The sequence below is a fragment of the Balaenoptera borealis genome (assembly GCF_965194805.1).
Source record: "Balaenoptera borealis genome assembly, chromosome: 9".
Taxonomy (NCBI): Eukaryota; Metazoa; Chordata; class Mammalia; order Artiodactyla; family Balaenopteridae; genus Balaenoptera; species Balaenoptera borealis.
This window is the reverse complement of record NC_138873.1, coordinates 42521708-42536980: the sequence shown is the minus strand read 5'-3', so window position 1 is coordinate 42536980 and position 15273 is coordinate 42521708. Positions and strand designations below refer to the sequence as shown.

Here is a 15273-nt window from a genome sequence, read left to right as displayed (position 1 = left end):
GGGAGGAGAGCAGTCCATACATGTCACGAGGCAGGACCCCATCACCACCCCAGCATCTGCATATATGGCTCTTGCTCCGGAGACGGGTGAACAACCAGACTCAGTTCATCTGCTTCTGAAACTTCTCAGGTCTAAATTTTTATTTGGCAGGCTTGTTTTTTGTTTGCTTGTTTTGGCTTGTTTTGAAATGACACTGGAGATCTGGTGCTTGGGATTTCTTCTGTACTCCAGCCTTAGCAGGACACAAACAATCTCATTTTTCTATAGTGAGTGGGAGTTGCCTTTAAACCCCTGAGATTCTCATCTGACCCAGAGACTCCCAAGTTCCCTTCACTGACTAAAAAATAACTTAGAATTGGTCGTGGGCGCTAAGAGGGCAGGGTGTGGTGACAACAGGCCCTCCAGTAAGGAGGGGACTCGCTAGAGTCAGCGCCCGGCAGCTCTGACCACATCCTCTTCCAGCATCACGTGCAAAAATGCTCTCATCTCGGCCACACCTGGAGGGCGTTCCCTCCCCGTGCTGACACCAACCTTATCATACGTCTCAAGGAGATAAAAAGTAGGGAAGGAGAGCAGCCCGCTGACCTTTACACTCTCCACTTGGCATCAAGGTTTGCTGTTCTGCTTTTGGTCCTGGAATCCTAAATCCCTCTATTCTTGGGGGCAGGGCAACTTTTTAGGAGCAGTTCTGAAAACTGTTTCTCGTATTATACAAGCCTGACAACAAATTAGCTGTGGTTAGTTAGCACAATGACATGCACTACATCTATCCCTTAAATCCGACGATGAAATCAATGAAGAAAAGGCTTTCAAACACACACATCTCAAAACTGAGGTCAATAATAAGATACGTCCTATTTTTGTCAGGTGCTTTCCCTACATGGCACAAAGCTCCCTCCAAGCCTCCTGGCTCCACGGAGAAGCAGCCTCTTGTGTCTAGTCAACACTAACTGAGAAACACTGGGAAAAGAAGAGAGAGAAATGGGGAAGTGTAGACAAATGGTCATTCTTCCCTCAAATGTCTTAAATGTCTCATTCAACAAATACTTATCGAGCATCAACTATGTGCCAGGAACTCTTCTAAGAATTGGTCCATCAGTGAGTAAAACAAACAGAAACCCCTGCCCTCAAGGAGCTTACATTCTAGTGAGGATAGACAGACGGGGCCATGCTGAGGCAAATAGAGAGACCAGTAACATTGATCCTGCCATTATTTAAAAATTTGATATTTTGCTCCTTGTGGATTTTTTTTTTTTTGCACTTTGACTTTTAAAAGTATTGCATCAAAATATTTATCTTGATTGTTTAATTTTTGGTGTCCCCTTAAATTTTGTACCTGAGGCAAATCTCACTCCCCTCACCCTAGTCCCAGCTGTGAGACAGGTGCTGGTAGACGCATGGTAGGGTCTGAAATGCACCACACACATCTCCCCTTTGAGTGCGATGCACCCATTTTCCCCAGCTGCCCAGAGTATTGACGGCTGACAGCTCACAGCTGAGTCCCCGCCCCCGGAGACCACCCTCAGCCCAGAGCCCTAGCCCAAGGACAGGCCCTCTCCCCAGGGGCAGCCTACATCCGATGATTGATCCACGTGGAGAGAGAAGATCCCAGAACCCCAGAGGCCAGATGACAATGCTTAACTGTCAGAAGCAAGGTGGGAGTAAACGGCTCACTGAGGAGCAGGGTCAGAACAGCAGGGAGACACTCGCACAGAGCTGTGGAAATGGCTGGAGCCCCGAGATGAGTCCCGAGATCAAACTATACACAGTGTTTTCAAAGTGTAGCCTCTGACCAGCAGCATCAGCATTGCCTGGAAAACTGTCAGAAACCAATTCTCAGGCCCCAGCCCAGACCTACTCAGTTAGAAACTCTGGGGGGTGGGGACCAGCAATCTGTAGTTTAACACGGCCTCCAGGCACTCCAGATGCACTGGTCAAGAGAAGGGATCTGGAACAGGCTGAGGGCAGCTGTGCCAATAAAGTCAGAATTCTCTGGCCAGCTTCTGGACCTGGATTAATTTTTGGACTCGGAGCCCGCTGACTGAAGCAAAGGTCAGGTCCTCAGGTAGAAGTACCCTGCAACACCTTGGCAAGACTACATGACAGTGATTACCCCAGTCCTTCTACAAAGGGACTGGCAGGTATTTACCTGGGTAACTATACCCTGGGGAAAGGAAATAGCCCAATACTTAATACTTTGAGAACCATTGCACACAAGGTCTGAGTTGAAAAATGATACCTAGTATGATACAAACATGTTCCCCCGGTAGAAAGAAAGTGTGTGTGGGCCAGGTAATAGATGGACCCAGGTCTACTTCAGAGTAGGCTGAAATAGATAATACTTGGAAGTTGCCAGAACACTCACATATCCACACTGGTTCCTTAGCCTGTGAATAAAAGTGGGAAAGGACAAGTGGGAGCCTCTGAAGCTGCCCCTCTACTCCCGCTCTGAGCAAGACTGCAAATTACACACATCCCGAGGCAACTAGCAGAAACTAGCGCCACCCTTAAAGACCTAAAGGAAGAAGAGTGGTGATCCCCATCAATTTCCATTTAATTCATCAGTCTGGCCTCTACAAGAATTAGATCGGGGAAAATGTCAGCAGAGTACCCCAAGCTCCATCAACCTGCAGCGCCAACGGCAGCTGTTGTGCCAGATGTGGTATAAGCCACAGCCACACGCCTACCCCTCAGCCCCCCACCTCCTGCCCACAGCAGCTGATCTGGAGGCAGCAAATGATACTCAGGGTCTCTCTCCTCTACCATCCATTCTAGATTTCCCTCACCCTTGGTTAGCACCTGTGACAGACAATAAACTGAGTAAATGTTATAGTATGTCAGATGATAAAAATGCTGCAGAAAAATTAAGTAAGGGGAAGAATGTTTTGCAATTTTGAAGGTAGGTAGGCTTCATTGAAGTGACATTTGAGCAAAATCCTGAAGGAAGTGAGGAGTGATTACCTTCAGAGAAAAAGCACTCCACAGATAGATGAGTAAGTGAAAAAGCCCTGGGGCAGCTTCATGTCTGGAGAATTATAGGAACCAGTATGGTCAGTGTTTGATGTCAAAAAGGTAGCACGTGGCCAGATGTGCAGGGCCTTAGAGATCAATATTATACGGACTTTGGCTTTTACCCAGGATGAGATAGGAGCTGCTGGAGGGTTTGAGGTAAGAAGTAATATTACCTGACGGGTTCACTCTGATTACTGTGCTGAGAATAGCCTGTAGGGAAGCACAGTGAGAGAGTATAGTGGCTTGGACTGGTGTGATAGCAGCAAATGTGGTGAGAAGTGTACAGATTCTGGATATATATATTTTTTCTTTTTAAAGAATTTTTTTTGGTGTGGACTTTTTTAAAAAATTAATTAATTAATTAATGGCTGTGTTGGGTCTTCGTTTCTGTGCGAGGGCTTTCTCTAGTTGCGGCAAGTGGGGGCCACTCTTCATCACGGTGCGCGGGCCTCTCACTATCGCGGCCTCTCTTGTTGCGGAGCACAGGCTCCAGACGCGCAGGCTCAGTAGTTGTGGCACACGGGCTTAGTTGCTCCGTGGCGTGTGGGATCTTCCCAGACCAGGCCTCGAAGCCCTGTCTCCTGCATTGGCAGGCAGATTCTCAACCACTGCGCCACCAGGGAAGCCCCTGGACCATTTTTTTAAAATTATTATTATTTATTTATTTATTTTTGGCTGCGTTGGGTCTTCGTTGCTGCACGCAGGCTTTCTCTAGTTGTGGCGAGCGGGGGCTGCTCTTTCTTGCGGTGCGTGGGCTTCTCATTGCAGTGGCTTCTCTTGTTGTGGAGCATGGGCTCTAGGTGTGAGGGCTTCAGTAGTTGTTGCACACAGGCTCAGTAGTTGTGGTTTCCGGGCTCTAGAGCGCAGGCTCAGTAGTTGTGACGCACGGGCTTAGTTGTTCTGCGGCATGTAAGATGTTCCCGGACCAGGGCTCGAACCCGTGTCCCCTGCATTGGCAGGCGGATTCTTAACCACTGCACCACGAGGGAAGTCCCTGGATATATTTTAAATAGAGATTCCATAGGATTTGCTAACAGATAGGGTGTGAGGTACAAGAGAAAGTAAATGGTCTAGGATGACTCAAGTTTTTGGCCTAAGCAATTGGAAGGATGGAGTCTCTAATTTCCCAAGATGGATAAATCTGGGAAATGAACCCGTTTGATGGGGACAAGATCAGGAGTATTATTTGAAATATGTTGAGGTGGAGGTATATTGACTAGGAGTTGGATAGAGGAGTCTGGAGTTCAGGAAAGGAATCATCAGCTGACCAATAGGTTTGGGGAGCCCTAAGACTCAATGAGCATATCAGGAAGTGGGGTGCAGATAGAGAAGACCCCTGGGTCACTTAAACATTAAAGGACTGGGAGAGGAGGAGAAACTAGGTAAGGAGAAGAAAAGCTGAGGAAACCAGAAGAGGTTAGTAAGGAAAACCACAGGCATGTGATGTCCTGGAGGCCTAGTGACAAAGGATCCCAGGGAGGGGACAGGAGTCAGCCACACCAAATCAAGTAAGATAACTGCTGCTCAGTGATCATTCAGTCCTGGAACCAATTCGCCCGATTCCCAATTTTGCTGTGCTACCAGTCTCCTTGATGTATCAGGAGGCACTGAAAAAGTTAGATCTGAAATATTAAGCAGTCTTTCAACACTGGTTTATTACGGAAGCCCTAAATTAAACCAATTTTGTCCCCACAAAGAAGTGTGCCTGATGCAAATACTTGCTTTCTGGTGGTTCGATTCAGCCAAGGCTTAAGGTTCCAATGAAACGTAAAGAAGAGTGGCCTAAAGACCATTTACACTCACAAGATAAATAACTTACACCCTACTCCTTAGTGAGATCAGGCCCAGCGTGCATATCCTATTTCCCTTGTTGTTCTATATCTTGCATCAGAGTATTTACGTAGACACATGAACAGTTTACTTGAGTTTAACATTTCTGTCAAGTTCATGTTTACAAATATTACCTTCAGATGCATTTTTAAGCCTTTAAGAGGGGAGGCGGTGGAACTGATGTAAGAACAACAGAAGAGTTACCACAGCTTCCTGTGTGTGTCCTCTGAGTGGCAGTGAAGGGAACGAGTGTGGGTAATGCTCCCCTGTATACCTGGGGTGGAGGGCTGCTTCGCCACTTGCAAGATGGGACATAGACAGCAAAACCTCTACTGGAGAGAGTACTAACGCGAGCCAGGAGCCTTCTTTTACCTTTCCTGAATGTTAACAATATAGAAATCAGACATGGAAAATGTTATTCTGAACACTGAGGAATACACACTGGCCTCGCCTTCCACATTTTGAGTTTGTCAGATTTGGAACTAGGGTGTCTGATAAGCTGCATCTGAAAGGTTAACCTGGTCCCAGGTAGTCCCTAGACTTAGACATTCATCAGGGTAGGTAGGTTCTGAACACCCAAGTGTTGTGGATTGGCTGAAAGTGAGCTCTAGGGAATCTTCCTTGTGGCTGACCTAAGATTTTCTCTAGAATTGTTCTTCCAGTAATTCCACCAGCTAGGCAGCTTTAGCACTAGGGGAAGGCATAGAAATCAAATACAATACACACATAAAGAATACGTAGGTTTGCAAGAATTAAAACCTGTCAACCAAGAATAGATCTCTATTATTATAGTTTTGGTATACCTTCAAAAAAAAGTTTAAAGTTTGGCTGAGTTAAGCCAAAGAGTTAAAGATATCAGAATAATATGCTTGTTTTGTCTGTATTTCTAAGAAACACTAAAAATTAAAATAATAAAATCCCTATTATAAATTTTAGAATACCACATATACACTGAAAAGTATATCTTTAACAATGTCAGAAAACTCAACTCTTTTATGTAGTTATGATAGAATTAAGATCCTGGTTTGGTCCTCTCACAAAGAAAATTAGGTACAGCTTTTATTGTGTTTAAATAATTTTACATTATTAAAATGTTTTCAAGGAGTCCACTGGCCTGAAAAAACTATATCCTGACATGTTGATTCAGAATTAAAGGTTATTTTTATACTTTCCTTTATTGACTACAAATATGATTTTTGAGACTGTACATATTTCCCCTGAGACATCTGTGTTTTTCCTTGGTACACACATTAAATACCATATAAGAGAAAGTCTTAGTGGTTGTGAAATCACACAGTATAAAAAAACGTAGGACACAGCAGGATAAAATGTGACCTCAGGACACTAAACATTTTCAGCTCTGAAACTAAGGGACCCCACAGTAGTGGTAGTACTGACTTCCTCGTGCATCCCCAAAGCCCTGAGTTCAGCCATTAATACCGTTTGCCACTAAAGGAATAAAGTGCCTTAGGGGTAGTGGATTCTATGACTTGAGTTGGGAAAAAAAAATAAAATGAGTCTGGAACATGCTGTTGTTTTCAGATAGCATGGGTGCTTTTGGGAAAATCAGAGTCTTAAAAGGACATTGGTGTGAACATAAAGGGACTCCCCACTGACCGAGTTGTAAGAATTTGCCCATCAAAAACAAGTACAGAGGTGGTCATAACACGAAAGTAAGCTGGGACAGAAGTTTAATTTTTTTAATAAGTAGGGGAGCATTCATATTGAGTAGTTTATTTCTTCTAATAATTATATCTGTTTACACTATTTACATATATAGTTATTGCTCTCTGGGTAAGCACCGAAGAATAAACACTTGGAACTTGTAACTTGACCAAATGATCCTGGCAGAAGAAGGTACTAAAAAAAGTAGGGTGGATTTATTAGCACAAATAATAGGACATATGGTGAGATAATACCAGGTAGAAGATGGCATAGACGGTCATATACAGTAACTAAGGAAGACGGACAATTCAACACTGTATTTTAAAATATGAATTACTCAGTGTCCTGAAGAGACAAGTTAACTACATGAAACTAAGTGCTCTACAATCAAGATTGAAATGAAAAATGAAAGCTCTAGAATACAACCATATTAAATGATAAAAACAGATCAAAATACCCTAATGGCAAATCAATAGGTTAGGAATTATCAGCCACGCCCAGCTTAATACATCATTACTGCAAAAGATACCAAGTTTCAAAGACAAAAATTTATAAGAAAGGAACTTAAAAGTTTACCATAAAAAAAGTCAGCTCAACACTGTGGCTCAAGTTTGAATTACCCTAGTCTTCACAATCAGACCACGTCCAGGCCAAGAATCACCAGTCAACAACCCAGATCCTTTGCTTTTCCTTTAGTTCTCGTAAGAATGCCAAAACTCAGGGAAGTACTAATACTTAAAGATTAGGAATATATCACATTAAGAATCATACTACACTGGGAAGTTGGTAAAGTACAGAAATAATGAAGAAATTACCTAAACCATAGCCTTGATGTTTTAGGATAGGTTTATGTGAATGTGCAATAATAACTTATAATCACTGCTTATATATGTTGTTCATCAGCTGCTTAAGGTGTCTGAGGATTTCAAGACTCATCCATACTAAATTTGTACTCATAGTTTAAAATTTTTCAGAAAATTTAATTAGTCAGTTTTGGAATTAATGTTTAAATGCTCAAGAAAAATTGAGATTCCTAATTTTTTTTCTGTATGAATTTAATGAAGTGATCATTAGACAAAGTACATATAGTTTTCAGTATTCCTCATGTCTAAAGTCCCTCAGACAATGAAAGAATCTATTATCATTTTCCAAATTCAAACTTCAGAAGAGAACGTCTATAATTATGAAATCCTAACGACCCTTGCTAGAATCTAAAAGAAGTTACTCTAAAAGTATTTAAGAAAGACAAAGCTTGAGTGCTCTTTTCCTAGCAAACACAGTTATTGCTTGGTTTTAAAGACAAATGAATCGTAACTTAGTAGGAATCATGTTTCCATGTTAACCACTTGGATGGATGCCATGATATATGACTGAAACTACTGCACACTCTCTTCTTCCAACTGTAGGATTTAAATTGTATTGAAGGTAAGTCCCCAAGACATAAAAAAGAATCTGAAGCACAAACTGTTGGCTCAAGAAAGAAAGGAAAACTCAAAAGGTCAATACCCCAAGAAAGCTACTATTTGACCAGTGGCCAGATCTCTATGACTATCATGGAACTGTGAGAAGACCTCTCAAAGAAACAAAAGCTTCAGTCATATTTAATCTGACACATGAGAATAGATACAAAAAAATCACATGATTTTGGCAAATCAATAAATATTTACCACACTCAGCACATCTTGGGTGGGTGAAAAAAAAAAAAAAACAACAAAGGAAAAAAACAAACAGAAAAAGAGTTCATCTGACTTGTTAGCATTGTGAGTGTTACCTTCCTGGCATTTGCTCCTGAGTGAATGAAGGGATCTCAGGAAAACCTACCCCCTAAAAAAAACCAAACCAAACCCAAACAAAACAAACAGAAACATCTTTGGGAATATAAGTACTCTGTTTGCAAAATCAAGCACAATTGTTAATTAATTAGATTCAATTAGATTCAAGTGCTGGTATCACACTGACCTTCATTGATTGTGTGTACAGCTTTTCAAGTCATTAAGATAAACCTGAATTTATAAAACCTGATGGGGGGGGCTGGTGTTCAGAATGGCGCCCAATATGGTCAATACTTCTATATATCCATAAACACCATGTTGATATCCTGTAGGTGCTGGCTTGAGTGGACGAGGGTGAAACTTGACCAGAAAGCTTTTCATGACTATGGCTTTTTTCTCATTTCTTCATCCCAATCAAAATCTAATGGTTCATCGTCTAGTTCTGGTAAAGTGAAGAGAGATGTTTTGGAAAGACTCAGTCTCTCGGTGGATCCCCCCAGCTGAAAAGTTTTCCTTTTCCTGCCAAGCACTGTAGCTGCGGTCACAAGAAGAGGGCTGGGGCCTCCCTCACCCGGGTTCTTACTTTCAGGAGGAGGAAGGGATTCTGATTTGGATTCAGAGGGGGAAGTAAAGGAGAAGTCTGCCAATCTTGCTAATGTGCAAGCATGAACCTTGCCACTTTTACTATGGCACGAAACCTCTTCCTTTCTGTCTCTTTCAGAAGCAAGATGGAAACGCCCACTGTTGCTCCCAAGCTCTAATTCAGGCTGGACAGCTCCCTTTGCAGGGGCACGTTCCCTCTTCTCTCTTGGTCCATCTTTGTCCGGTGGCTGCCGTGACACCTCCTTTGTCTTATCTTGCAGCTGAGCTGGGCTTCTGATTTCTGAGGTAGAGGCCAGCTTTTCTGCACCCTTCCCAGGCAGAGCTGCTTTTCCTCTTGCTCTACGTTGGTGAATTTCAGGACTCTGAACTGCTGTTTTACTTGTGCCAGGAGACACATGGCTGCAATCTTCAGGAGAGTGGGTCAGTTTTGACTTCTGTTTGAAAGTAAATTTTGCCAGTTTGGCCACAGGGGGACCCGGACTCTCAACACTTTCAAGGTGGGGCTCTTGCACCCGAGCAAGGGATTTCTGTCTCTTTCTTTTGGGAGTTCCAAGCACTCTCTCTGGGCTCTGTACAGGAGTGGGCCGAGGATGAGGAGGGCTTGTGGGCTGCGAGGGCGGCCTGGCGGGTTTCCTGCACCACTCCTGGGCCCTCTCCTTGCGCAGCTTGTGCAGTTTCCTGGGGACGTGATGAATCAGTACTGAGTCTGGCTCATCAGCAGATACTGCTGCTTCAGAAACCATTGCTGCCTTTTTTGCCTTTTCACCCTCAAGGCTGTCTGGCCTCAATGGAGCTTCTGTCTCTGCTGGTGTTGGAAGCGGTCCAGTTTCCAATTTGCTCCCTTGGCCTGGCTCCCCTTTTTCCTTACCCTGAGATTTGTTGTGGGAGATTTTCAAAGCCATTTCCCCCCCACTTGTTTTGGGACGAGGAGACACAGGCACAGTGTTTTTAGGTTCCATCGGATGAGTTGCTATGGAGTCAAACCAGTCCAAACTGTCATCTTGGCTATTTCTGTGCTCAGCTGAATGCCTTCTACTTGTCAGTCTATCGGGCCCCAGATGGGATGGGGGATTGAGAAGTGGGCTTCCCCCGGGTCTGCCTCCAGTAGAGGACAGATGTGTGCTACAGTTCACTTCCTGCTGAGCTGATGGTCTGAGCTTTGATTCTTCCCCTGGATCATCTCTCAGGGACCCTGAAGTCGTCTCTGCTTCCGTTGCCCGTGGCTGGTGTTGACACACACTCTGATTCTGTAACCTGTAGAAGATAAGGAAAACGTGTACTGCTTTAATCTTTTCATTTCTTTATTCTCTGAGATGCCATCTAAGGCTTTAAGTCCAATATAATTCCGGGTTGATACCACATACAGTCCCTTAGAGCAGCAGGAGGAAATTATACGTTCATCAGGATAGAATTCAAGTGTTCTGATAATCATTCTGATTTGACCTAAAATGGTAGTAAAATAAAGAAAATGAAGTAGCAGGTTTGTGTACATATTTTCAGATCTCTCTGAAAGTCCATTTCATTCATTTTAGAATGCTCAGTCTTCTCTCTCGTGTTAAATGTTCTCCTACAAGACAGACAGGTGGCTATGTGCAGAGTCGCTGATTACGGACCAGGAGAAGTGGCTCGAGTTGTTTGGTAGCCAGTCTGCAGATCTGAACCAAAGTGAAAGACTATAGTTTACGAGCTCCTCACATCTCTTGACTTAACTGAGGTACTGAATTTTCGTGCATCTGAAAAATCACCTTCCTCAGGAGTAAACAGACGGTGACTCCTCCGCGCTGTGGCCCCCGCCCCTCCGGCAGCCACCTGCATGGCAGACCTCCTCCAGGCAGCCGTGACCTCTTCCCTGCATAGCCCAGCCACGTGTAGACTGATACAGAGTTGCAACCTACTGACCTGCCCAGAAGGTGGAGCTCATCTTGTGATATTCATTTTAAACTGGAATAATGCCAGAGGACCAATTTCTAACAGGGATTGTAGCTTCTCAAAAGGAGGTCCCTTAGAAAGCCCTTCCTAACAACCTAGAAATGCATTCTCAGTATAAGGGGCAATATGACTCTGCTTCCATGCACTAAATCCAAACAGAAACTACACCAAAAAGCAGATGAGTAAATTATTCTAAAGGTCATGGGTAATCATAGAAAAAGGAACAGAAGAAATATACGTTAAAATTAAATGGATTTTAAACTTAAATATATTTAAATACATTAACATGTTAATGATAGCTGTCTCTGGGAAATAAGATTATCTCTGATTTTTTCCTTATTAATTTATTATTGTTACTTTCAAAATACTCTATAAAGAATATGCGTTATTGCTTACAATTGGGAAAAAAAAAATACCCGAAAATTATTTTGGGCTATAGTTACTGGTAGACTTGGGAACATCAATACAGGAAAATCTAGGTTCACTGTAGTCACAGCCAGACAAAAGCAAAACAAAACAAAAAAAAACCCCAAATACCTTTCACAATTACTACTATCTAGTACACTTTCAGTATCAAATTGAGGTCAGGGATACTCATAATTGTTAACACTCTATAACTTTAAAAATTTATGGGAATTTTAAGGGTAGAATAATTTAGCCCTACTATCTTAGTCTGATTCTGATGTGGGAAATTAATTTCTCCACTGTTTAAATTCTGCATTTTACTATACCTCCTAAGACATCTTTGCACGCTGTTTTTGTTTTTTTAACATCTTTATTGGAGTATAATTGCTTTACAATGGTGTGTTAGTTTCTGCGTTATAACAAAGTGAATCAGCTATACATATACATATACCCCCATACCTCCTCCCTCTTGCATCTCCCTCCCACCCTCCCTATCCCACCCCTCTACATGGTCACAAAGCACCGAGCTGATCTCCCTGTGCTATGCGGATGCTTCCCACTAGCTATCTGTTTTACATTTGGTAGTGTATATATGTCCATGACACTCTCTCACTTCGTCTCAGCTTACCCTTCCCCCTCCCAGTGTCCTCAAGTCCATTCTCTACATCTGCATCTTTATTCCTGTCCTGCCCTTAGGTTCTTCATGACCATTTTTTTTTTTTTTTTTTAGATTACATATATATGTAGCATACGGTATTTGTTTTTCTCTTTCTGACTTAATTCACTCTGTATGACAGACTCTAGGTCCATCCACCTCACTACAAATAACTCAATTTCGTTTCTCTTTATGGCTGAGTAATATTCCATTGTATATATGTGCCACATCTTCTTTATCCATTCATCCGTCGTTGGACACTTAGGTTACTTCCATGTCCTGGCTATTGTAAATAGAGCTGCAGTGAACATTGTGGTACATGACTCTTTGAATTATGGTTTTCTCAGGGTATATGCCCAGTAGTGGGATTCCTCGGTCGTTTTGAGATGGGTAGAACAGCCACCATTTGAGGCTGGCTGTCACTAGTAAAGCATTTTCCCAAAGAAAAGTGATAAAAATACAAACAGCTTTATTATTAACATGTGCTTTCCTTAAGAAATAGAAAAATCTTTCCCAAGGGGATAAACCCACGTGCTACTGGGGGTTTTCCCTCTTGCTAAGCTTAGCTTTAGAGTGTGTCTTGGAGGTAATTCAGTTCCTTTGCGAGGCACCTGGCTTTGCTGCTGTGAGGATCAGCTCCGGAACATGCCCTTGCATTACAGAGAAATACCAGAAGAAAAAAAACGTTTTAAAGGCCATTTTAAGGTCTGTTTTTTAGACCATCACCTACTCTTTTTTTGTTTTCCTTCTTTCCCTCCAGGAGGGTCATTTTGAATTTGGTAAGTCCAATTGCTATTTTTCTGTCACACAACACTGCTTCTGAGCCTCACATTCCTTCTTTCCTGAATCCAGCATGTCAGTTTTGGGTAGTCAAAATGACCAGTTTCTGGTCACTCAAAATGAGCATCCTTTCCAAAAGCAAAGCCAAACCCAGGACAGGCCTGAAAAGGATCAGCTACATCAAACTAAAAAAGAACCAGAGGAAGAGCTTTGATCTTAACACCATGCTCTGGATAGTGAAAATGCCAGGAGACCAAAAAAAAAAAAAAGAGTCTGATTTTAGACAAAGTGCAAGTTTACTGCAGGCTGGCACCTGGGTATCAGTGGGACAAAACCAGTCCCCACACTTCCCCAAAAGGCTGTGCTGAGGTTTTATAAACAGAACAAGAACACTGCTGGATGAAGAGAGTGAGCAAATAGGAGAGAAAGGCCAGGAAAAGAATTCTCAAGGTTCCTTAAACAGTCAGTAATCCCAGCGTGCTCCCAAATTCTCCCTGTGCAGCTGCTCTGCTCCCACATGCCCTCCATTCACCAGCCCCCAGCTTTGAGATCAACACCGGTAACCAGATTCAGGTCATCATTAACCCACTCACACAAAGGAGGAAGAGGCCCGATGGACACACTTGCCATTCCTCACTCCTGCTTCACAGGCACAGACTCAAAGTCAGGCTTTTTAGAAGCTCACGTATTTAGGGAGCATGCAAACGTGAAAGTTCAGGCAAAAATTCTTTAGGTAATGTGTGTGACACGTTCCTTCCCACATGTCCACATTTTAACAAGTCACTAGAAAGGGGAGTTTTGAAACATTGCTGTTGTCATTCCTGAGTTGTTCCCCTGTAGGATGAAAAACAGTTCCTTCATGGGCTTCCCTGGTGGCAAAATCCCTGTGTGAATAAGGCCATAAAATCAGTCATTTATTCAGTAGTCCATGTGAGGCACTGTGCTGAGTCCTGATACTAAAACAGAATATTTAAAATAACTGTCGGGACTTCTCTGGTGGCACAGAGATTAAGAATGCGCCCGCCATTGCAGGGGACACGGGTTCGAGCCCTGGTCCGGGAAGATCCCACATGCCGTGGAGCAACTAAGCCCGTGCGCCACAACTACTGAGCGTGCGCTCTAGAGCCCGAGAGCCACAACTACTGAGCCCGCGTGCCACAACTACTGAAGCCCATGTGCCTAGAGCCCATGCTCCGCAACAAGAAAAGCCACCGCGATGAGAAGCCTGCGCACCACAATGAAGAGTAGCCCCCGCTCGCCACAACCAGAGAAAAGCCTGCACGCAGCAACGAAGACCCAATGCAGCCAAAAAATAAATAAATAAATTTATTTTAAAAAAAGAAGAACAGTTCCTTCTTTAACATAAAATACCTCATTCTCACTGGGGAGTTTTTTTAGTCTGAGTGTTAAATTGTAAATTTTTAAAAGTCATGGATCTGGGCATGTAAGGAAGGAAATCATGATGCTGAAGGGAAAGTCAGTGCTGCTGCTAATGGACCAGGGAGGCCTTTCCTGGGTGAGAGTCAGTACTTCTATCTCTACTTCCGTAACCTTCCCAGTGTTCCAGCACAGGCTGGCCTGAAAGCAGTCTGGGTCTCTTCCTGCGATTTTCTTCTACCAGAGTTATATAATGACTAATGATCAAATATTTATTATGCTTGGAAGAAAGCTTTACAAACAATAAGAAGATAATTAAAATATTAATAAGCACTAAGATTCTTTATGTAAAGGCCATTGCACATGTCCTCTCCTGGTGATGAAAAACAATACAGCCAAGTTATAAAATATTTTGTGTCTGGGTCTGGCCCAGGACGGGATAGATCACTGCCTTAGAGGCCAACTTCCTCTTCCTCAACAGCAGTCCCAGCTACCTCTCTGAATCGCACTGCTCTACTTCTTATACTGAGCCAAAGAAAGAGAAGAAGAAAAAGTGGTGGCAGTAAACAGGATACAGCCCATTCACCAAGGTTTCTTGATGCAAACTGTGTGTCATATTGGGTGTAAACTGTAGGTGGCACACCTTGGTGCTTCTCATATAATCAGGACCCAGTTTATTACATATAGTAAAGGACCAGTCAGTGTTCTCCATGAGGCTCACCAAACCAGTAAGCCAAGGAAATGCAGCTGTGGAAGGTGGTCTCCAAAGAGGCAGCCATCAATTCCCTCATTCCTATATGTCTACGCCACTTCTCCCATCAAGAGGTGGTGTCCATTTCCCTTTACCTTGCATGTGGGTTGACCTTGTGACTTGCTCTCACCTACAAAATGTGGTAGAAGTGATGCTGAGTCAGCTCTGGCCCAGCCCATAAGAGGCCTGCAGCTTCCACTTTTGCTAAGCTACTTGAGTCCTAAGCTACCGTCTCAGAATTCTTACTACCTTACAGTAGAGAGAGCCCAGCTAGCCCCCGGTCATTTAAGCCACCCCTGTGAAGGCACCACGTGATGGAAGCTATCTTGGATGTTCCAATTCCAATTGAGCTCCCAGCTAAATAAATGCAGGTGTATGAGTGACCCCAGCTGGCACTATGTGGAATGGAGATAAGCCATCCCCACGGAGCGCTTCTGAATTTCTGACTCCCAGAAAAGTGAGCACTAAAAAGTTGTGGTGGTTTTTTTGTTGTT

The 15273-nt window shown here is 43.2% G+C and overlaps 1 protein-coding gene and 1 long non-coding RNA gene across 23 annotated transcripts in view; one reads left to right on the top strand and one right to left on the bottom strand.

Moving 5' to 3' along the window:
* LOC309635220 (DNA helicase MCM9) overlaps positions 1-15273 on the bottom strand; it is a 131493-nt gene that overhangs the window by 40458 nt on the left and 75762 nt on the right. For 3 of the 22 annotated variants that reach the window (XM_082406109.1, XM_082406100.1, XM_082406106.1), the window contains one exon: positions 6529-10136. The exons of 15 other annotated variants lie outside the window; for them this stretch is intronic. In XM_082406109.1, coding sequence (XP_082262235.1) covers positions 8663-10136 — 1474 coding nt within the window. In that variant the 3' untranslated portion in view covers positions 6529-8662. 4 more of the 22 variants (XM_082406104.1, XM_082406111.1, XM_082406101.1 and 1 more) reach the window with 4 other exon arrangements.
* LOC309635302 lies at positions 5-8196 on the top strand. The gene is made up of 2 exons (XR_014248746.1): positions 5-7077; positions 7172-8196. It is a non-coding gene; the product is annotated as an uncharacterized lncRNA (long non-coding RNA).